The 24,259-nt window shown below is 48.9% G+C and overlaps 1 protein-coding gene across 3 annotated transcripts in view; it reads right to left on the bottom strand.

Annotated features, from left to right (window-relative positions):
* Nucleotides 1-24,259, bottom strand: part of nbeal2 (neurobeachin-like 2) — a 314,989-nt gene that overhangs the window by 51,434 nt on the left and 239,296 nt on the right. For all 3 annotated transcript variants that reach the window (XM_068031502.1, XM_068031504.1, XM_068031503.1), the window contains 3 exons: nt 22,020-22,177; nt 7,286-7,419; nt 722-829 (listed from right to left, as the gene is read on the bottom strand). In XM_068031502.1, coding sequence (XP_067887603.1) covers nt 722-829; nt 7,286-7,419; nt 22,020-22,177 — 400 coding nt within the window. The remainder of the gene's footprint in view (nt 1-721; nt 830-7,285; nt 7,420-22,019; nt 22,178-24,259) is intronic.

Genomic DNA, 24,259 nt, shown 5'->3' with positions numbered 1-24,259 from the left:
TACATTAAATGTTCCAACTACCATTTCCTGGTTTAGATTCTGCATTTGTCATGAAGAATTCTTCAATCTGATTGGCTGAGGATACATGTCATCGCTTTCTGTGTTCACACAGCTCTCACATCTTCTGTACAGGGTGCCATGCTATTCCACCTCTCTAATTACCATAAATTGCCGTGTAAAAGCCATCAGAAAATCAGTGAGCAAGTGAAGTGCAATGAATGGCAAGTGCAGTTTGTTCTCTGCTGAATGCAAAATCCAGGCCACTGTGTCGAGTTCTGTGCACCACAATTTAGCAAAGATCCCAAGGTGCAGAGGAAATTTACCAGAATGACTCCAAGGGTGAGGTACCTCAGTTACGTGGGGTGATGAGAGAAGCTGGGATTGTTCGCCTTACAGCAGACAGGTAAATGTAAGATATAACAGAGCTGTTTCAAATTATAAAAGTAAATAAGGAGAAACTGGCAGAAGACTTGGTAACCAGAGGACACAGATTTAAGCTATTTGGCAGAAGAACCTGAAAGGGTGGTAGAAGCAGATTCAATAGCAACCTTCAAAAAGGGAATTAGATATAAACTTGAGAAGGAAACATTTTTAGCATTATGGGGAAAGAGCAGGGGAGTGGGATTAATTGGATAGGTCTTTCAAAGAGTTGGAACAGCCAGGATGGGATGAATGTGTCAGTCATTGCTATTCCAATTTGCACACTAGTGCAGCACCTTACCTGAGTTAATCCAGATGCTTTCAGCAGTTCCTGAGGAGAACGGCTGTTGAAGTAGCAGAGATTGGGGGGACGGGCCCACAGGATGCGTGAATACACTTTATTTCGGACCTGCATGCAGAAGCAAAGGAAGCAAAATCAGTCTGACGGGTAGGTCATGAGCATCTCTTCATTGCACCCTTAGAAAATCCCATTTTAGCAAAGGGTGATCAGCCAGCATCGCAATCTCAATCAGGATATCACAATGCTCCAGCACAACCCTCAGAGGTGCAAACTCTCATTGGATATGTGGGGTGGAATCTTATGTGTGCCGCAGCGTTCCCGATGGCAAGACAAGGAGTTGCCGTAACTTCTGCTCCCGTCACAAATCCCGTTTCCCATGCAATTTTGTATTTAAATTAGCCATGTGGCGACATGATGAAATCATGTGGTGGGGGCGGCCTTTCATTGGTGGAACCCACCCTCACTGCCCTGAGCATCATGATCACCACAGATATAAAACATTCTGTGCTTGCTGCCTCAAGGATCAGCAGCCTTCCTTTTATGTATCTTCGGACTAACTTAAATCAAAATGTTTTTGCCTTCCTTATTTTGTGAAATTCACCAACTTATCATTTATTTTCCCTACAGCCAAAGTGAATGTCATGGTAGCCAGAAGGCAGCGTCCTGCCCCACAGTTCAGTGATGCCTCCCTGCTGTTTCCCCTCCAGGCCGTCAGAAAGGCAGGAGGTCCTCTTCCCTGCAGATGGAGTCAGAAGTCCCTCCTGCCTCACCAAAGCTACCTGAATGGAGGTAGCGGAGGAGGTCTCAAACCGTGGAGTAAGTTGTAGAACATGGATGCAGTGCCGCAAGCAAATCAATGACTTGCTCCGGTCAGAGAGTGTAACTGGTCCTGGCGACAGTGCCCCTTTATTTCCTTCCATGGCTCTGTGTCTTTAAGGCAGAGGGGATGCAAGGACTGCAATGGAATGCATGAGCAGCCTTGGTGGCATTCAATAAATGACGAAGATTGGCATTGTTTATGTGATTGGATGTGTCGTGTGAAAGCCAATGCCGAATGAGTGATGTTGATGCATGTATGCCATGTCATTAAATTTGCACTGTCTGTTGCAGGATAAATGAAGCCACAACCAGCATGAGCGCTGTAAGACAAGAGGAGGGGTCCCTGACATAAGGTTGCTGAACACAGCTGAGAAGGAAGCGGAGATCCCAAGAGAGAGGGGAGGCAGGGCGAGCGGACGTGGCGAGGCAGGAGCCACAAGGTGCAAGGATGAAATGTCACTTCTGCTCTTGCAGCCATATGTGGCAATTGTGTGAACTCATGTGAAGCATATGCTTAATGTGCCTCTGTTTGTGTATCCACTGCAGGTGCCTGCACTTGAGTCACAGAATGCTGCATAGCACAAGATTCCTTCTCTGGGAAAGAGGATGGTGGGGCAGGCTGAATAGCCTACTCCTGTTCCTATGTTCCCCAGAGTGTGCACAATCACCTGCCTTTTTTTCCATCTCTGCCAGCGCAGATACATCCACAAGGTCTGCAGGGGTTTAAGATTAGAATCTGGGTCATAATTTGGTGTGCACGACACAGACACGTCCCAGCATCTGAAGGAGCATGTGCCAGCTGGGTCCCCTGATAATCGACGGACTACTGGGGACCCGGCCCCTGCTCAGCTATGCGCTTATGATGATCCTCTGTTTGTTGCTACGTCTGCTGGATGTGCAGCACAGTCATGTGGAAAATATATTGGAGATGCCTGAGGTCATGCGTGGCTTTGCGTGTGCTATGGAGGAGTCCATGCAAGCCATGACGTCTGCCATGTCCCAGGCATTTGAGCATATGGCTTCCTCAGTTGAGAGTTTGGTGAGCTCTGTAGCGAATCTGGTTGAGCAGAGGGTCCTCTTTCTCCTCAGGGAGACAGGCAGATGCCATTGTGCACACAAATGGGAGGAGGAGCATGTGCCAGCTGTCCCAGGGTCTTCTCAGGACATCCCCAGGTTAAGCGGCGTCCGTCCTCCCCACCAGCATTGACCCCATTACCCCCAGAGGCAAGCACGCAGGAGATACTCAAGCACCATGGCTGCAGACCCCCAGTAGGATAGAACCATCAAGGTCCTGTTCCTCCAGAGGGCGCCTGCCACAGCCATCCACAGCAACAGGGCAGCACATTGAGCAGACTGCCTCCATCTCAGCTGCTAATATCAGGGTAGCACCTAGATGTAGTGGGAGAAAAAGGAAATTGAAACAGTTTGATCGTGAAGGTAGCATTGGTGGTGCACAAATTGTCACGATTGCAAAGATGTATTCAAAAATTTTTATTTCATGCAAAATTCGATCCACTCGCGGAATGTTTTGCTTTGTTACAGATGGATACAAAGAAGTTTTTTTGAAGGCCTATGGCAGGAACGCAATGATGCTAGCAAAGCATCTTAGGAAATGTCCAGTGTCCATATCTCATTGGAGCATAAGCCTTCACTCTTCTTTGTGGCTATTTTCCTGCTGATGATTAATAACTTTTTCCAATACTATTATGCCTTACTTTTGTTTTCTACAGTCATAACTTAACACTGCTTGCAGTGGTGTGTAGTTGCATTGCTCGTAGCCCAAAGATGATTTCAAATGCCGATCATGAGAGTGCAGCAACGCTTTGTTAAGATTGCAGAGATGAATAAGACCTCATGCAAAAGGGAATTTCTGTGGGGAATTGTTAGATTTCTTCTTCCAACGTTCCTTGATGATGTGGCTTATTGTTTGTTGAAACGTGCATAAATTAGGTTCTCCCCGATGTCCCTTGCATGTCTCTCCATGGCCCTCATATCGATGACAGCTTCATTGTCATTCCTGTCCTCCTCCTCACCCTCTTCATAGCCATCCTCATCTGAAGAGAACTGGTATTCCTCCTGTACCTCTGCCTGCCAAAGGTTGCCGCATCTAATTGCAAGATTATGCAAGGCACAGCAGACAACAATTATTTGGGACACCCTCTGTGGCACGTACTGAAGAGCCCCTCCAGACTGGTCAAGGCAACAGAATAGCATTTTTCGCATACCAATGGTGTGCTCAATGATGGCTCTGGTGGATGCGTGGGCGACATTGTACCTCTCTTCAGCAGTGCTTTGGGGATGACGTTCTGGTGTCATCAAACAAGTACAAACTGGGTAAACCCTCGTCACCCAGGATCCATCCATCCATTTCTTCTGGTTCCTTGAAAACTGCTGGCAGCGAGGAGTTCCTCAAAATGTAGGAGTCATGAAGCTCCCTGAGAAATGTGGTTGCAAACCAGCTGTACATTTAAAAAGTGGAAGCCTTTGTGATTGACAAAGACAGCAGGCTGGTCCCAAAGAGCTCTCCCTGATGGAGCTCTAATGGCCACATGAGTACAGTCGATCACTCCTTGCACTCTAGGGAAGCCGGCATAAGGAGGGAGGAAGTGTTGGGTATTCTAAAAGGCATTAAGGTGGACAAGTCCCCAGGTCCGGATGGGATCTATCCCAGGTTACTGAGGGAAGCGAGAGGGGAAATAGCTGGGGCCTTAACAGATATCTTTGCAGCATCCTTAAACACGGGTGAGGTCCCGGAGGACTGGAGAATTGCTAATGTTGTCCCCTTGTTTAAGAAGGGTAGCAGGGAAAATCCAGGTAATTATAGACCGGTGAGCCTGACATCAGTGGTAGCGAAGCTGCTGGAGAAGATACTGAGGGATAGGATCTATTCCCATTTGGAAGAAAATGGGCTTATCAGTGATAGGCAACATGGTTTTGTGCAGGGAAGGTCATGTCTTACCAACTTAATAGAATTCTTTGAGGAAGTGACAAAGTTGATTGATGAGGGAAGGGCTGTAGATGTCATATACATGGACTTCAGTAAGGCGTTTGATAAGGTTCCCCATGGTAGGCTGATGGAAAAAATGAAGTCGCATGGGGTCCAGGGTGTACTAGCTAGATGGATAAAGAACTGGCTGGGCAACAGGAGTCAGAGAGTAGCAGTGGAAGGGAGTTTCTCAAAATGGAGACATGTGGCCAGTGGTGTTCCACAGGGATCCGTGCCCGGACCACTGTTGTTTGTGATATACATAAATGATTTGGAGGAAAGTATAGGTGGTCTGATTAGCAAGTTTGCAGACGACACTAAGATTGGTGGAGTAGCAGATAGTGAAGGGGACTGTCAGAGAATACAGCAGAATATAGATAGATTGGAGAGTTGGGCAGAAAAATGGCAGATGGAGTTCAATCAGGGCAAATGCGAGGTGATGCATTTTGGAAGATCCAATTCAAGAGTGAATTATACAGTAAATGGAAAAGTCCTGGGGAAAATTGATGTAGAGACTTGGGTGTTCAGGTCCATTGTTCCCTGAAGGTGGCAACGCAGGTCAATAGAGTGGTCAAGAAGGCATACGGCATGCTTTCCTTCATCGGACGGGGTATTGAGTACAAGGGTTGGCAGGTCATGTTACAGTTGTATAAGACTTTGGTTCGGCCACATTTGGAATACTGCGTGCAGTTCTGGTCGCCACATTACCAAAAGGATGTAGATGCTTTGGAGAGGGTGCAGAGGAGATTCACTAGCATGTTGCCTGGTATGGAGGGCGCTAGCTATGAAGAGAGGTTGAGCAGATTAGGATTATTTTCATTAGAAAGACGGAGGTTGAGGGGGGACCTGATTGAGGTGTACAAAATCATGAGAGGTATAGACAGGGTGGATAGATAGCAAGAAGCTTTTTCCCAGAGTGGGGGATTCAATTACTAGGGGTCACGAGTTCAAAGTGAGAGGGGAAAAGTTTAGGGGGGATATGCGTGGAAAGTTCTTTACGCAGAGGGTGGCGTGTGCCTGGAATGCGTTGCCAGTGGCGGTGGTAGACGCGGGCACGATAGCGTCTTTTAAGATGTATCTAGACAGATACATGAATGGGCAGGAAGCATAGAGACACAGACCCTTAGAATATAGGCGACATGTTTAGATAGAGGATCTGGATCGGCGCAGGCTTGGAGGGCCGAAGGGCCTGTTCCTGTGCTGTAATTTTCTTTGTTCAATGGTACCGAAGGCCGCAGACTTTGCTGCCTGGCTGTCTTCGTCTTCAAGTAAGTAGATGAAATCATTGGCACGTTGTAAAAGGGCATTGGTCACCTCTTTGAAGTGCTTGTGGGTTGCAGACTGCAAAATGCCACATGTATCACCCATGGATCCCTGGAAGGAGCCGCTGGAGAAAAGAATTGAGTGCAGCAGTCACTTTGAGGGCAACTGGCATAGGATTCCCACCGAAGTCAAGCAGCTGCAGGCCCATGCTTCAGAATCCTACAATTACTGTGATCATTTTACGTGGCATCCTTGGGCAACTCTGGCATTGCCTCGCTGACATTTGTAGGTAATTTTTTCTTGTCCTGAGGATGCGATGACCTTCTTCGCTAAGGACGTTCCTGGATGTTATCATCCGGAGCATCCTTACATTCCTGTTCTGCCTGTTGCTGATGCTCAGGCATCATGAGTTGAAGGAAAAGAGGCCTCCTTAGTCACTCTCTTTGTTATTCTTACCGTGGTACTAGACAAATTGGGTGTGTGAGACCCATGTTGCTGTGGCTTTTCTGAACAATAAATAAACAGAGTGTGGCAATTCAGCCCTCTGTTGCGAATGAGCTGAAATCTCGAGGCAATGTACAGCTCCTTTATATCTGCCTTCAAATTGCAGTCAGGTAGGAGACACACCCACTGTTGTTTGCCTCCTCCCACTCTCCATGCAATCCTTGACTGTCCACGTGGTTCCCATTATCGTTGGAGAAAATGGTGCGCGTGGAATTTGGGGCAAGTCTCCCCACCTTCCAACCTCTTCCTGGAACCCATCACCCTTGACCCACCCAATGTTACCGTTATCCTTCGCTCCGTAACCATTGAGCCTCCTCACATTACCGTACACGGTGTAATCATCAAATTATTCATGCCATCCCTCCCCCCATTACTATTGACATGCCAACTCTTATCCTTGAACCTCCTCATATCAGACTGATTATTGTTGCTATATCCCGTTCCCCTCCTGTGAAAAGCCCGCTGGTGACCTCTGAACTGCCTGATCAGCATGTAATTCCAGTGGGCCTTCCCAGGCGAGGCAGTACAGGTCTCTCGTCGGCTCGCCAGCCGGCGGCCGAGACCCCTGCCACCTCCATAAAATTCCCCCCATTATCTGATCATTTATCTCTTTGCTGTTTATGGGAACTTGCTGTGCACATTTTAGTTACTGACTTTCTCTACATTACAACAGTAGCTTAAAAAGAATTTTGTTGAACTGTGGAGAGCTTTGGGACATCCTTAGATTGAGGAAAGGTGCTCTATAAATGCATTTTTTTGTGACAGCAGTATCACTCCAACTGCCTTCTGAAGTGGCCTAGCAAGCCACTCAGTTGCATCAAGCCGTTTCACAAACCAGTTCAAGAAGGCATCCTGCCACCATCTTTTTAGATGAGAGATGGGCAATAAATGCCAGCAATACCCATATCCCGAAAAATAAATTTTTATAAAGTTCCAACACAAATCCTATTTACAGTGAAGAATCTGTTCTAAAAATAACACAAGTACTATACCTTCTTTTTGAAGTTGACAAAGTAGTTTGATTGGTCAATGAAGAAGAACTCCAAAGCAGATCTCCTTAAGTTATAGCGCCTGAGATGTACCTCTCGGAGATGAGACAGGGGACGCTTGAAATCGTATCCTATTCCTGAAATGAAGACCACAATTCGATTTATCTTGTTCCCCTTTTCTCCCCCTATCCTGAAGGCTATGATTCAGTTTGACCACAATACCAAAGGTAATCCTCTGGTGCCTTTGCCAATTGGCCATTCTTCACTTAAGAGTCAAGTTTTGGTGCACTATTCCATTATCGGCGCATCACATTTGAGCCCCAACCCATCACCATTTGATATCCACCCATGCTATTTTTCTGGCTGGTGTTCAGTAGCAGAATCCTGGCTGAAGTTGCCCCCCACCCACCGACCCAATGCCCCCAAATGTCCTTTAAGATGCTCCTTAAAATCTACCTCTTTGACCAAGCTTTTGGTCATTTGCCCCAATATCTTCTTATGTGGCTTGGTGTCAAATTTTGTTTGATAACACTCCTGTGAAGCACCTTGGGATGCTTCACTACATTAAAGGTGCTATATAAATACGAGTTGTTGTGGTTCAGTGGTAGTACTCTCGGATATGAGTTGGACGATTGTGAGTTCAAGTCCCATTCCAGAGATTTTCTTTTTATTCGTTCATGGGATGCGAGCATCGTTGTCCAAACCTAATTGCCCTTGAGAGGGTGGTGAGCTGCCTTCTTGAACCATTGCAGCCCATGTCGGGTAGGTACACCCACAGTGCTGTTAGGAAGGCGGTTCCAGGTTTTTGATCCAGTGACAGTGAAGGAACGGAGATATAGCTCCAAGTCAGGACAGTGAGCGCCTTGGAGAGGAACTTTCAAGTGGTGGCGTTCCCATGCATCTGCTGCCCTTGTCCTTCTAGTTGGTAGAGGTCACAGGTTTGGAAGGTGCAGGTGAAGGAGGCTTGGCAAGTTGCTGCAGTGCATCTTGTATAATCAGGGTTGTCCAACCTTTTCACGTGGAGGGGGGGGTTACATTACAATTTTTGTGTTACATAGGGGGCCGGTGAAACAATTTTGGAAAGATAAAGGCATTAAAAATTTATCTTGCTATTAATCAAGACAATAAATATGCAGTTTTGTGAAGAAGCTTTAAATGAGAAGTTTAAATTATTGATTGACTTTCTCATCACTATGTTGGACAGTGATTTATTGAGATACCTGGCATTGACTGCACAAGCAGTCACTGTTTGCCTGCATACATAGCAATGCAGAGTATTCTGGATAGGTGTCATTCTGTCAGGAGTGATCATGATCATTTCCTCTCTCTCTCTCTCGTTGCCCCCTCGCTCGTTGTTTCCCCCCCTCTCTGTCCATTCCTCTTTCTCTGTTTCCCACCCCACCCCCCCTCTCCGTGTTCACCCCTCTCTCGGTGTTTCTCTCCCCCTTCTCTCTCTCTCTGGGGCGGCACAGTGGCGCAGTGGTTAGCACCGCAGCCTCACAGCTCCAGCGACCCGGGTTCAATGCTGGGTACTGCCTGTGTGGAGTTTGCAAGTTCTCCCTGTGTCTGCGTGGGTTTCCTGCGGGTGCTCCGGTTTCCTCCCACAGCCAAAAGACTTGCAGGTTGATAGGTAAATTGGCCATTATAAAATTGCCCCTAGTATAGGTAGGTGGTAGGGAAATATAGGGACAGGTGGGGATGTGGTAGGGGTATGGAATTAGTGTAGGATTAGTATAAATGGGGGGTTGATGGTCGGCACAGACTCGGTGGGCCGAAGGGCCTGTTTCAGTGCGGTATCTCCAAAAACTAAAAACGCTCTCTCTGTTCACCCTCTCTCGGTGTTTCCTGCACTTCTCTCTGTTTCCCTCATCTGTTTCACCCCCTTCCCCTCGCGCTGTTCCCCACTCTCTCTCTCTCTCCCCCTCGCTCTCCCTTTCCCCCCTTTCTCACTCTCTCTTCCCCCCCCTTCTCACTCTCTCTTCCCCCCTTGTCTCTCCCTCCCCCACCGTCTCTCTCTCTCCCCCCTCCCGTTTCTATCTCTCTCTGCCCCTCGTCTCTCTCTCTCTCTCCCCCCCCTCGTCTCTCTCTTGCCTCCCCCCGTCTCTCTCTCTCTCGCGCTTCCCCCTCGTCTCACTCTCTCTCCGCCTCCCCCTCGTCTCACTCTCTCTCGCGCCTCCCCCTCGTCTCACTCTCTCTCGCGCCTCCCACTCGTCTCTCGCCCCCCCTCGTCTCTCCCTCTCTCGCCTCCCCCTCTCGCCTCCCCCTCGTCTCTCCCCCTCTCGCCTCCCCCTCGTCTCTCCCCCTCTCGCCTCCCCCTCGTCTCTCCCCCTCTCGCCTCCCCCTCGTCTCTCCCCCTCGTCTCTCCCCCTCGTCTCTCCCCCTCGTCTCTCCCCCTCGCCTCTCCCCCTCGCCTCTCCCCCTCGCCTCCCCCTCGCCTCCCCCTCGCCTCCCCCTCGTCTCTCCCCTCCCCCTCGTCTCTCCCTCTCACGCCTCCCCCTCGCACGCCCCCCCATCGTCTCTCGCCTCCCCCTCGTCTCTCACCCTCTCTCGCCTCCCCCTCGTCTCTTCCTCTCTCGCCTCCCCCTCTCTCGCCTCCCCCCTCTCCCCTCGTCTCTCCCCCTCTCCCCTCGTCTCTCCCCCTCGTCTCTCCCCCTCGTCTCTCCCCCTCGTCTCTCCCCCTCTCCCCTCGTCTCTCCCCCTCGTCTCTCCCCCCCCTCGCCTCCCCCTCGTCTCCCTCGTCTCTCCCCTCCCCCTCCCCCACGTCTCTCCCCCTCTCGCCTCCCGCACGTCTCTCCTCATCTCTGCCTCCCTCTCGTCTAAACCCCCCCTCGTCTATCCCCCTCGTCTCACCCTCCCCCGCCTCCCCCCCTCCCCCTCGTCTCTCCCTCTCGCTCTCTCCCCTCCCCCTCGTCTCTCCCTCTCTCTCCCTTCCCCCTCGTCTCTCCCTCTCTCTCTCTCCCCTCCCCCTCGTCTCTCCCTCCCTCTCTCTCCCTCTCTCTCCCTCTCCCTCCCTCTCTCTCCCTCTCTCTCCCTCTCTCTCCCCTCCCCCTCGTCTCTCCCTCTCTCTCTCTCCCCTCCCCCTCGTCTCTCCCTCTCTCTCTCTCCCCTCCCCCTCGTCTCTCCCTCTCTCTCTCTCCCCTCCCCCTCGTCTCTCCCTCTCTCTCTCTCCCCTCCCCCTCGTCTCTCCCTCTCTCTCTCTCCCCTCCCCCTCGTCTCTCCCTCTCTCTCTCTCCCCTCCCCCTCGTCTCTCCCTCTCTCTCTCTCCCCTCCCCCTCGTCTCTCCCTCCCCCTCGTCTCTCCCCTCCCTCTCTCCCCTCCCCCTCGTCTCTCCCTCTCTCTCTCCCCTCCCCCTCGTCTCTCCCCCTCTCCCCTCGTCTCTCCCCCTTTCCCTTCGCCCTCGTCTCTTCCTCTCTCGTCCCCCCCTCCCCCTCGTCTCTCCCCCTCCCCCTCGTCTCTCCCCCTCCCCCTCGTCTCTCCCTCTCTCCCCTCCCCCTCGTCTCTCCCTCTCTCTCCCTACCCTCCCCCTCGTCTCTCCCTCTCTCTCTCCCCTCACCCTCGTCTTTCCCTCGCCTCCCCCTCGTCTCACCCACTCTCGCCTCCCCCTCGTCTCGCCCACTCTCGCCTCCCCCTCGGCCCCTTCTCCTCTCTCTCTCTCTCTCTCTCCCCTTCTCTCTCTCTCTCTCCCCTTCTCTCTCTCTCTCTCCCTCTCCTCTCTCTCTCTCTCCCTCTCCTCTCTCTCTCTCTCCCTCTCCTCTCTCTCTCCCTCTCCCCTTCTCCTCTCTCTCTCTCCCCTTCTCCTCTCTCTCTCTCCCCTTCTCCTCTCTCTCTCTCCCCTTCTCCTCTCTCCCTCTCCCCTTCTCCTCTCTCCCTCTCCCCTTCTCCTCTCTCCCTCTCCCTCTCCCCTTCTCCTCTCTCCCTCTCCCCCTCTCCTCTCTCCTCTCACCCCCCTTCTCCTCTCTCTCTCTCTCCCCTTCTCCCCTCTCTCTCTCTCTCTCCCCTTCTCCCCTCTCTCTCTCCCCTTCTCCTCTCTCTCTCTCTCTCCCCTTCTCCTCTCTCTCTCTCTCTCTCCCCTTCTCCTCTCTCTCTCTCTCTCCCCTTCTCCTCTCTCTCTCTCTCTCCCCTTCTCCTCTCTCTCTCCCCTTCTCCTCTCTCTCTCTCTCTCCCCTTCTCCTCTCTCTCTCTCTCTCCCCTTCTCCTCTCTCTCTCTCTCTCCCCTTCTCCTCTCTCTCTCTCTCTCCCCTTCTCCTCTCTCTCTCTCTCTCCCCTTCTCCTCTCTCTCTCTCTCTCCCCTTCTCCTCTCTCTCTCTCTCTCCCCTTCTCCTCTCTCTCTCTCTCTCCCCTTCTCCTCTCTCTCTCTCTCTCCCCTTCTCCTCTCTCTCTCTCTCTCCCCTTCTCCTCTCTCTCTCTCTCTCCCCTTCTCCTCTCTCTCTCTCCCCTTCTCCTCTCTCTCTCTCTCTCCCCCCCCTTCTCCTCTCTCTCTCTCTCTCCCCCCCCTTCTCCTCTCTCTCTCTCTCTCCCCCCCCCTTCTCCTCTCTCTCTCTCTCTCCCCCCCCCTTCTCCTCTCTCTCTCTCTCTCTCTCTCCCCTTCTCCTCTCTCTCCCCTTCTCCTCTCTCTCTCTCTCTCTCTCTCTCTCTCTCTCTCTCCCCTTCTCCTCCCGCTCTCCCCTTCTCCTCCCGCTCTCCCCTTCTCCTCCCGCTCTCCCCTTCTCCTCTCGCTCTCCCCTTCTCCTCTCGCTCTCCCCTTCTCCTCTCGCTCTCCCCTTCTCCTCTCGCTTTCCCCTTCTCGCTCTCCCTCTCGCTCTCCCCTTCTCGCTCTCCCTCTCGCTCTCCCCTTCTCCTCTCGCTCTCCCCTTCTCCTCTCGCTCTCCCCTTCTCCTCTCGCTCTCCCCTTCTCGCTCTCTCCCTCTCCCTCTCCCCTTCTCCTCTCCCTCTCCTCTCCCCTCCCTCTCCCCTCCCCTTCTCCTCTCCCTCTCCCCTCCCCTTCTCCTCTCCCTCTCCCCTCCCCTTCTCCTCTCCCTCTCCCCTCCCCTTCTCCTCTCCCTCTCCCCTCCCCTTCTCCTCTCCCTCTCCCCTTCTCCTCTCCCTCTCCCCTCCCCTTCTCCTCTCCCTCTCCCCTTCTCCTCTCCCTCTCCCCTTCTCCTCTCCCTCTCCCCTTCTCCTCTCCCTCTCCCCTTCTCCTCTCCCTCTCCCCTTCTCCTCTCCCTCTCCCCTTCTCCCCTTCTCCTCTCCCTCTCCCCTTCTCCTCTCCCTCTCCCTCTCCCTCTCCCCTTCTCCTCTCCCTCTCCCCTCCCCTTCTCCTCTCCCTCTCCTCTCCCTCCCCTCTCCCCTTCTCCTCTCCCTCTCCCCTTCTCCTCTCCCTCTCCCCTTCTCCTCTCCCTCTCCCCTTCTCCTCTCCCTCTCCCCTTCTCCTCTCCCTCTCCCCTTCTCCTCTCCCTCTCCCCTTCTCCTCTCCCTCTCCCCTTCTCCTCTCCCTCTCCCCTTCTCCTCTCCCTCTCCCCTTCTCCTCTCCCTCTCCCCTTCTCCTCTCCCTCTCCCCTTCTCCTCTCCCTCTCCCCTTCTCCTCTCCCTCTCCCCTTCTCCTCTCCCTCTCCTTCTCCCTCTCTCTCCTTCTCCCTCTCTCTCCTTCTCCCTCTCTCTCTCTTCCTCCTCTCTCTCTCTTCCTCCTCTCTCTCCTTCCTTCTTCTCTCGCTCTCCCCCTGTCTCTCTCTCTCTCTCCTCCCCCCCCCCCCCCCCGTCTCTCTCTCTCTCTCCCCCCACTCGGTCTCTCTGTCTCTCTCTCCCACCCCCCCCATCCTTCTCTCTCTCGGCCCCCTCTCTCTCTCTCTTCCACCCACCACCACCCCCCCCCCAGCTGCCCAGCAATTGCAAGGAACAGGAGCACTCCGAACAGCAGCGTTATGGTTGGTCAGTTTTTTTATGAAGAAAATTGCGCTGTCAGTTTCACAGCTGACAGGTGCTGGGCATGGGACAGTGGTTTCCAAACTTCAGACAGATTCAGGGTTTCCGCGCGGTCTTTTAAAGAAATAGTCGGAAGCTGCCGGAAACGCTGATTCTGTCCGAAGTTCAGAAACCGCTGTTCTCTATGACAGCACCTGTCAGCTGTGAAACTGACTCGCGATGCTTAAAAAGCCGGTCTGAAAGACAATGACAATGGATAATTTTTTTCTCATCTCTCAAATACATCTGTGGGCCATATGGAAACCTCTGGCGGGCCAAATCCTGGCCCACAGGCCGTATGTTGGACAACCCTGTTGTATATGGTACACATTGCTGCCACTGTGTAACGGTGGTAGAGGGAGTGAATCTGAGCATATAATCCAGGTTGACACTCCAGTGCCATACACAGGGAGGTCTGTACCATGAGATTTCATCTTCAGACCATCCAAAACTCTGCTGCCTATGTCCTAAATCTACAGCCTTCTGAGATCTCTGCAGTCCTCCAATTCCGACCTCTTGCGCAGCACTAATTTCCGTCGTACCCGACATCAGTAGTAGGGTAAATTCTGGAATTTATTATAAAGGATGTGATAACAGGACACTTAGAAAATAATGGTAGGATTGGGCAGAGTCAACAAGGATTTATGAGAGGGAAATCATGTTCGACAAGCCTGTTAAGAGCATGAACACACGCTTTGGCTTTATCCCTTGAAAGCTTTGTTATTTAAACTCTCCTGCCTCTGCCCTATCACACACTTTCCCTTTTGTTCTCTTCCCCACCCAACGCACACCCGCACCACCCCCCCAACTTCAATTGCTTAAGTCCTAATTCTTTTCTAACCTTTTCCAGTTCTGATGAATTATCACAGACCTGAAATGTTAACTCTGCTTCTCTGTCCACAGATGCTGCCTGACCTGCTGCGTATTTCCAGCACTTTCAGTTTTTATTTCAGATTTCAAGCATCTGCAATATTTTGCTTTTATTTTAGGATTGGGGGTAATATACTGGTATGGATTGAGAAGTAGTTAACGGACAGAAAACAAAGAGTAGGAATAAGAGGGTCATTCACAAGTTGGCAGGCTGTGACTAGTGGGGTACTGCGAAGATCAGTGCTTGGGCCCCAAATATTCACAATCTCTCAATGATTTGGTTGTGGGGACCAATTGTAATATTTCCAAGTTTGCTGATGACACAAAACTAGGTGGGAATGTGAATTGTGAGCAGAATGCTAAGAGGCTTCAAGGGGATTTAGACAGGCTAAGTGAGTGGGCAAGAACATGGGAGATGGAATAAAACGTGGAAAAATGTGGAGTTATCCACTTTGGTAGGAAAAACAGAAATGCAGAATATTTCTTAAATTGAGAGAGATTGGGAAGTGTTGATGTCTAAAGGGACCTGGGTGTCCTTGTTCATGAGTCACTGAAAGCTCAAATTCAGGTACAGCAATCAATTAGGAGGGCAAATGGTATGTTGGCCTTTATTGCAAGAGGATTTGAGTATAGGAGTAAATAAGTCTTGCTGCAATTGTATAGAACCTTGGTGAGACAGCACCTGGAGTATTGTGTACAGTTTTGGTCTCCTTACTTAAGGGAGGAGATACTTGCCACAGAGGGAGTGCAACGGAGGTTCACCAGACTGATCCCTGGGATGGTGGGATTGTCCTATGAGGAGATTTTAAGGAGACTGTGCCTGTACTCTCTAGAGTTTAGAACTGTGAGAGGTGATCTCATTGAGGCACAAAAAAGTCTTACAGGGTTCGACAGGGTAGGTGTAGGAAGGATGTTTCCCCTGGCTGGGGGGTCTAGAACCAGGGGACACAATCTCAGAATAAGACGTATGCCATTTAGGACTGAGATGAGGAGGAACTCCTTCACTCAGGAGGGTGGTGAATCTTGGGAATTCTCTACCCCAGATTAGATTAGCCAAACACAATCAGCATTTTACAAATCTGTGCTGGCTCTCCTTAATTAATGCAAACCTCTCCAACTGTCTATTTGTTGTTTCTAAAATCTTACCCACCACTGATGTTAAACTGCAGTCGCTAGGAATGTCCTTACACCCTTTCTTGAATAAGGGTGTCACATTTGCCAATGTCCAATCCTCTGGAACCTCCCTCTATGTCTAGGGAAGATTACAGCAAGCCCTTCTGATATCTCCACTTCCTTTCACAATCTGGGATGTAGGCCATCTGGACCTGGCGATTTAACCACTCTAAGCATAGCCATCCTTTCCAATGCACCCTGCCTATCAATTTTCACCCCATCCATTACCTCTACCATCTCCGCTTATACCAATCTATTGTCAGCATCTACTTCCTTAGTAAATACAGATACAAAGTACTCATGAAGTATTCTAGCCTTGCACCTCTAAGCATATAAAGTCATAGAATCATAAGAGTTATTTACAGCACCGAAGGAGGCCATTCAGCCCACCGAGCCCGTGCCGGCTCTCCACGGAGCTATTCAGTCAGTCCCATTCCCAGACTCGATCCCCATAGCCCTGCAAGTCCATTTCTCCCAAGTGGCCATCCAACTTCCTCTTGAAGTCAGTGATTGCCTCCGCTTCCACCCCTTAGGGGCAGTAAGTTCCAAGTCATTACCACCCGCAGCATAAAAAAGTGCTTCCTCATATTCCCCCTGCGTCTTTTGCCCAAAACCTTCAATCTGTGTCCCCTGGTCCTTGTTCCATTTGTTAATGGGAACAGTTTTTCCTAGTGTAACTTATCCAAGCATGTCATAATCTTGTAATCTTAAATATCTCCTCAATCTCCTTTATTCTAAGGAGAACAAACCCATCTTTTCCAACCTAACCTTGTAACTAAAATCCTCCATCCCTGGAAACATTCTGATAAATCTCCTCTGCACCCTCTCAAGGACCCTCACATCCTTCCTGAAGTGTGGTGACCAGAACGGGATGCAGTACTCTAGCTGGGGCCTAACCAGGGCTTTATAAAGATTCAGCAAAACTTCCCTGCTTTTGTACTCAATGCCTCTATTTATGTATCCCAAAAACCCATATGCTTTACTAATCACTCTCTCAATATATCATGGCACCTTCAAAGACCACTACACATGCACCCCCAGATCCGTCTGTTCCTGCACACTCTTTAGAACTGTGCCATTAAGTAAATATTGCCTCTTCCCGTTCCTTCTGCCAAGATGCATCACCTCACACTTGTCAGTATTAAATTCTATCTGCCACTTGTCTGCCCATTTTGCTAGCCTATCTATGTCCTGTTGCAGACGGTTCAGATCATCCTTACTGTTTGCTGCACCTCCAAGTTTGGAGCTGCCAGCAAATTTTGAGATTCTACTCTGTATTCCATGACCCAAGTCATTTATATATATCAAAAAAGGCTGTGATCCCAGCACTGACCCTTGGGGAACAGCACTGCCTACCATTCTTCAGTCTGAAAAGCAACCATTTACTCATATATGACTCACTGTTTTCTATCCATAAGCCAATATTTTATCCAACTGGACACTGACCCTCGTTTTCCATGAGTTCCAATTTTGTTAACCAGCCTTTTATGTGGCACCTTATCAAATGCTTTCTTAAAATTCATATAAACAATATCCACCACATTCCCTTCATCAACCTTCGCTGTTACTTCATCAAAAAATTCAATTAGATTTGTCAAGCATGATCTGCCTTTTACGAATCCATGCTGGCTATCCTTAATTAACTCAAACCTGATTATAGTTTCGAAAACCTTACTCACCACTGATGTTAAACTAACTGGCTTGTAGTTGCTAGGACTGTCCTTACACTATTTCTTGAATAAGGCTGTCACATTTGCCACTCTCCAATCCTCTGGCACCTCCCCCGTATCCAAGGAAGACTGGAAGATTATTGCAAGCCCTTCCACTATCTCCATCCCCATTTCTTTAGCAACCGGAGATGCAAGTCATCTGGATCAGGTGACTTATCTACCCTAAGCATAGCCAACCTTTTTAGTATCTCCCACTCTTGATTTTTACCCTATCCATTGCTTCCACTCTCTTTGCTTCTACTGATATTTTGCCAGCCTCCATTTTCTTAGTGAACACTGATATAAAGTACTCATTAAGTATATTAGCCTTGATCTGTGCCTCTAAGCATTTATTACCCTCCTTGTCCCTAATAGGCCCTATTCTTCTCCTTACTACTTGCTTACTTTTTAACATGTCGGTAGAAGATATTTGGGTTCCCTTTTATGTTGACTGCCATTCTATTTTCATATTCTCTCTTTACCAGTCTTATTTTCCTCTTCACTTCCCCTCTCAACTTATTGCATATGGCCTGGTTCTCACCTAATGAGTTCACCTGACGTGCATCTTATACCCTCTTTTTTTGTTTCATTGTCATCTCTATCTCCCTCGTCATCCAAGGAGCCGAGCCCTGTTCTTGGTTCCCCTACCCTTCACTCTTGTTGGAATGTTCCTAGCCTGTACCTGAAACATTTATTCCTTAAAGATAACCCATTGTTCTGATACAGCTCTTCCTGCCAGTCTTTGTTTCCATTCTATCCTGGCTAGAGCCCTTCTCATTGCATTGAAATTAGCCCTCTTCCAAACTGAACATTCTCCCTTATTTTGTTCCTTGCTTTTCTGCATTACTGGTCTAAACCTTATGATACAATGATCACTCCTACCCAAGTGCTCCCCCCACAGTCACTTGGTCCACTTGGCCCACCTCATTTCCCAGCACCAGCACCCTTTCTCCCCAATAGGTCCTATCCCACCTCTTACTATTCACTTACTATTTACATGCCAATAGAATATTTTTGGGTTCCCTTTTATGTTAACTGCCATTCTATACTCATATTCTCTCCTTGCCATTCTTATTTTTCTCATTCAGTTTTCTCCATTCAGTTTTGGGGCTTGCACCTCAGAATGGATATTAGAATTAGAATATTACAGCGCAGTACAGGCCCTTCGGCCTTCGATGTTGCGCCGATCATCTGACCTACACTATTCCATTTACATCCATATGTCTATCCAATGACCACTTAAATGCCCTTAAAGTTGGCGAGTCTACTACTGTTGCAGGCAGGGCGTTCCACGCCCCTACTACTCTCTGCGTAAAGAAACTACCTCTGACATCTGTCCTATATCTTTCACCCCTCAACTTAAAGCTATGTCCCCTCGTGTTTGCCATCCTCATCCGAGGAAAAAGACTCTCACTATCCACCCTATCTAACCCTCTGATTATCTTATATGTCTCTATTAAGTCACCTCTCCTCCTCCTTCTCTCTAACGAAAACAACCCCAAGTCCCTCAGCCTTTCCTCGTAAGACCTTCCTTCCATACCAGGCAACATCCTAGTAAATCTCCTCTGCACCCTTTCCAAAGCTTCCACATCCTTCCTATAATGCGGTGACCAGAACTGCACGCAATACTCCAGGTGCGGCCTCACCAGAGTTTTGTACAGCTGCATCATGACCCCGTGGCTCTGAAACTCGATCCCCCTACTAATAAAGGCTAACACACCATATGCCTTCTTAACAGCCCTATTAACCTGGGTAGCAACTTTCAGGGATTTATGTACCTGGATACCAAGATCTCTCTGCTCATCTACACTACCAAGAATCTTCCCATTAGCCCAGTACTCTGCATTCCTGTTACTCCTTCCAAAGTGAATCACCTCACACTTTTCCGCATTAAACTCCATTTGCCATCTCTCAGCCCAGCTCTGCAGCCTATCTATGTCCCTCTGTACCCTACAACACCCTTCGACACTATCCACAACTCCACCGACCTTCGTGTCATCCGCAAATTTACTAACCCACCCTTCTACACCCTCATCCAGGTCGTTTATAAAAATGACAAACAGCAGTGGCCCCAAAACAGAACCTTGCGGTACACCACTAGTAACTAAACTCCAGGATGAATATTTGCCATCAACCACCACCCTCTGTCTTCTTTCAGCTAGCCAATTTCTGATCCAAAGCTCTAAATCACCTTCAACCCCATACTTGCGTATTTTCTGCAATAGCCTACCGTGGGGAACCTTATCAAACGCCTTACTGAAATCCATATACACCACATCCACTGCTTTACCCTCATCCACCTGTTTGGTCACCTTCTCGAAAAACTCAATAAGGTTTGTGAGGCACGACCTACCTTTCACAAAACCGTGCTGACTATCGCAAATGAACTTATTCTTTTCAAGATGATTATAAATCCTGTCTCTTATAACCTTTTCCAACATTTTACCCACAACCGAAGTAAGGCTCACAGGTCTATAATTACCAGGGCTGTCTCTACTCCCCTTCTTGAACAAGGGGACAACATTTGCTATCCTCCAGTCCTCCGGCACTACTCCTGTCGACAATGACGACTTAAAGATCAACAACAACGGCTCTGCAATCTCCTCCCTGGCTTCCCAGAGAATCCTAGGATAAATCCCATCTGGCCCAGGGGACTTATCTATTTTCACTCTTTCCAAAATTGCTAACACCTCCTCCTTGTGAATCTCAATCCCATCTAGCCTAGTAGTCTGTATCTCAGTAATCTCCTCGGCAACATTTTCTTTCTCTACTGTAAATACTGACGAAAAATATTCATTTAACGCTTCCCCTATCTCCTCTGATTCCGCACACAACTTCCCACTACTATCCTTGATTGGCCCTGTTCTAACTCTTATCATTCGTTTATTCCTGATATACCTATAGAAAGCCTTAGGGTTTTCTTTGATCCTATCCGCCAATGACTTCTCGTGTCCTCTCCTTGCTCTTCTTAGCCCTCCCTTTAGATCCTTCCTGGCTAGCTTGTAACTCTCAAGCGCCCTAACTGAGCCTTCACGTCTCATCCTAACATAAGCCGCCCTCTTCCTCTTGACAAGCGCTTCAACTTCTTGAGTAAACCACGGCTCCCTTGCTCGACAACTTCCTCCCTGCCTGACAGGTACATACTTATCAAGGACACGCATTAGCTGCTCCTTGAATAAGCTCCACATTTCGTTTGTGCCCATCCCCTGCAGTTTCCTTCCCCATCCTACACATCCTAAATCTTGCCTAATCGCGTCATAATTTCCTTTCCCCCAGCTATAATTCTTGCCCTGCGGTATATACCTGTCCCTGCCCATCGCTAAGGTAAACCTAACCGAATTGTGATCACTATCGCCAAAGTGCTCACCTACATCTAAATCGAACACCTGGCCGGGTTCATTACCCAGTACCAAATCCAATGTGGCATCGCCCCTGGTTGGCCTGTCCACATACTGTGTCAGAAAACCCTCCTGCACACACTGGACAAAAACAGACCCATCTAAAGTACTCGAACTATAGTATTTCCAGTCAATATTTGGAAAGTTAAAGTCCCCCATAACCACTACCCTGTTACTCTCGCTCCTGTCGAGAATCATCTTCGCTATCCTTTCCTCTACATCTCTGGAACTATTCGGAGGTCTATAGAAAACTCCCAACAGGGTGACCTCTCCTCTCCTGTTTCTAACCTCGGCCCATACTACCTCAGTAGACGAGTCCTCAAACGTCCTTTCTGCCGCTGTAATACTTTCCTTGATTAACAATGCCACACCCCCCCCTCTTTTACCCTCTTCTCTGTTCTTTCTGAAACATCTAAATCCCGGAACCTGCAACATCCATTCCTGCCCCTGCTCTACCCATGTCTCCGAAATGGCCACAACATCAGGATCCCAGGTACCAACCCATGCTGCAAGCTCACCCACCTTATTCCGGATGCTCCTGGCGTTGAAGTAGACACACTTTAAACCAAGTTCTTGCTTGCCAGTGCCCTCTTGCGTCCCTGTAACCTTATCCCCTACCTCACTACTCTCAACAACCTGTACACTGGCACTGCAATTTAGGTTCCCATTCCCCTGCTGATTTAGTTTAAACCCCCCCGAAGAGCACTAACAAATCTCCCCCCCAGGATATTGGTACCCCTCTGGTTCAGGTGAAGACCATCCTGTTTGTAGAGGTCCCACCTACCCCAGAAAGAGCCCCAATTATCCAGGAAACCAAAACCCTCCCTCCTACACCATCCCTGCAGCCACGTGTTCAACTCCTCTCTCTCCCTATTCCTCTCTTCGCTAGCACGTGGCACAGGCAACAACCCAGAGATAACAACTCTGGTTGTTCTCGCTCTAAGCTTCCACCCTAGCTCCCTGAATTTCTGCCTTAAATCCCCGTCTCTCTTCCTACCTATGTCGTTGGTGCCTATGTGGACCACGACTTGGGGGTGCTCCCCCTCCCCCTTAAGGATCCCAAAAACACGATCGGAGACATCACGTACCCTGGCACCTGGGAGGCAACACACCAACCGTGAGTCTCTCTCGTTCCCACAGAACCTCCTATCTGTTCCCCTAACTATGGAGTCCCCAATGACTAATGCTCTGCTCCTCTTCCCTTTTCCCTTCTGAGCAACAGGGACAGACTCTGTGCCAGAGACCTGCACCCCATTGCTTACCCCTGGATATGTAGGCCTTGTACAGCACAGGTTTACTAGAATCATACTACAGCTTAAATGTTTAAATTATGAGGTCAGGTTGCAAACACTTGGTTTGTATTCCCTTAAGGTTAGAAGATTGAGGGGTTAACTAATTAAGGTGTTTGAAATGATATTACGATTTGATAGAATGAGGTACAGATTAGCCTAGATTTAACTGAATGGTGGAACAGGCTCGTAGCACTATGCCAACCTGCCTCCTTCTTGAAGCTTGGGTCAGGTGCAGGAGTCCTTCAGTACTGCATTGAACTGCCAGCCTTGATTGTGTGTTCAAGTTTCTGGAGTGGGACTGACATATAGGAATTATTGAAAGAGCAACCAAGCAGCAGAAGAATTTCTGGAACCTCACCCTCCTCTGTCTCTTCTTTTTCAATGCTGCCATCATAGAAATAGACGTGCTGTGTGGTGACCTCTAGGCGCCCAGGGATCACTGCGACAATCGTAATCAGCTCACATTCCTCAGAGATCACCAACTTCTCCTTCTGACTGGGTTCCTCGGGTTCAACCCTACAAAAAAGAAAAATTGTTCAGTGAACAAGAGCGAGTAAATGAATTCATTTTCTCATTAATGGATGGATTTTATACTAAAGCATAAAGTTAGATGACTGCGGAAGATCACAAAGGTCACAAGTAGCCAGATGTTGAAGTCGGATTATACATCAATTGAATTTAGATCTGGACCCTATCACTCTCTTTGCGTGTTTAGAAACTAATTTATCTGTAGCTGAAACATGACATCAAGGTATAGAATGCACTAACCCTAAACACCAGCAGTTTCTGCTGAACTCTGGTGCATCGATGTCAAAAAGAAGAACAAAAGGGAATGTGTGCTCGACATACCCCACAAAAAGACAGGCATAACTGGGACCTGGTGTTTGATGTTTCGTAAAAGGTGTTGCTGTGGGTACCCACATGGATCCCAGTTGTGGGATATGTTGAACATTCCTTGTTCCAGTCATACTCAGGACCCCTCCCCCAACTCTTTTTCCGGTACATTGATGACTGTATTGGTGCCGTTTCCTGCTCTCGCCCCGAACTGGAGAAATTAATCAACGTCGCTTCCACTTTCCTTCCTTCTCTCACCTTCAGATGGTCCACCTCTGACACTTCCCTTCCCTTCCTCAACTTCTCTGTCTCCATCTCTGGGGATAGCTGTCCACTAATATTCATTATAAGTCTACTGACTCCCACAGCTACCTCTATTATTATTTACAATGTATAGTGATGACTTGGATGCAGGGATAGAAGGTACTATAGCCAAATTTGCAGATGACACTAAAATAGGTGGGATAGTAAGTTGCAATAAAGAAATAAGAAATTTACAAATGGATATGTTTAGTTTAGTTTAGAGATACAGCACTGAAACAGGCCCTTCGGCCCACCGAGTCTGTGCCGACCATCAACCACCCATCTATACTAATCCTACATTCCTACCACATCACCACCTGTCCCTATATTTCCCTACCTATACTAGGGGCAATTTATAATGGCCAATTAACCTAGCAACCTGCAAGTCTTTGGCATGTGGGAGGAAACTGGAGCACCCGGAGGAAACCCACGCAGACACAGGGAGAACTTGCAAACTCCACACAGGCAGTACCCAGAATTGAACCCGGGTCGCTGGAGCTGTGAGGCTGCGGTGCTAACCACTGCGCCGCCCTACATGGATAGGTTAGGTGAATGGGCCAAAATTTGGCAGATGGAGTTTAACGTGAGGTTATCCACTTTGGTCGGAAGAATAGAAAGGCAAATTATCTAAATGGAGAGAAACTTCAGAGTGCTTTGGTGCAGAAGGATCTGGGCGTCCTCGTGCATGAATCGCAGAAAGCTAGTTTGCAGGTACAGCAGATAATAAGGAAGGCAAATGGAATTTTGGCATTTATTGCTAAAGGAATAGAATATAAAAGTAGGGAAGTGTTGCTGCAACTGTACAAAGCATTAGTGAGACCGTACCTGGAGTATTGCCTACAGTTTTGGTCCCCTTACTTGAGGAGGGATGTAGTTGCATTGGAGGCAGTTCAGAGGAAGTTCACTAGATTGATTCCAGGGATGAGGGGTTTGTCTTATGAAGAAATACTGAGCAGTTTAGGCCTTTACTCTCTAGAGTTTAGAAGAATGAGAGGAGATCTAATTGAGGTAAATAAGATGATTAAGGGGATTGACAAAGTAGACGTAGAGAGGATGTTTCCTCTTGTGGGGCAATCGAGAACGAGAAGTCATAGTTTTAGGATAAGGAGAAATTACTTCTCTCAAAGGGTTGTGAATCTGTGGAATTCACTACTCCAGAGTGCAGTGGATGCCGGGACATTGAGTAAATTTAAGGAGGAGATAGACAGATTTTTAATTAGTACAGGGTTATGGGTTATGGAGAACAGGCAGGAAAGTGGAGTTGAGGCTGAGATGAGATCAGCCATGATCGTATTAAATGGTGGAGCAGGCTCAAGGGGCTGAACTGCCTACTCCTGCTCCTAGTTCTCATGACCTAGTTCTTATGATTACACTTCCTCACACCCTGCCCCCTGTAAGAACTCCATTCCATTTTTCCGGTTTCTCTGTCTCCAAAGCATCCGTTCTGATGATGCTACATTC

This window comes from Heterodontus francisci, chromosome 5 (genome assembly GCF_036365525.1).
Source record: "Heterodontus francisci isolate sHetFra1 chromosome 5, sHetFra1.hap1, whole genome shotgun sequence".
In the NCBI taxonomy this organism is placed as follows: Eukaryota; Metazoa; Chordata; class Chondrichthyes; order Heterodontiformes; family Heterodontidae; genus Heterodontus; species Heterodontus francisci.
This window is presented reverse-complemented; position numbering and strand designations above follow the sequence as displayed.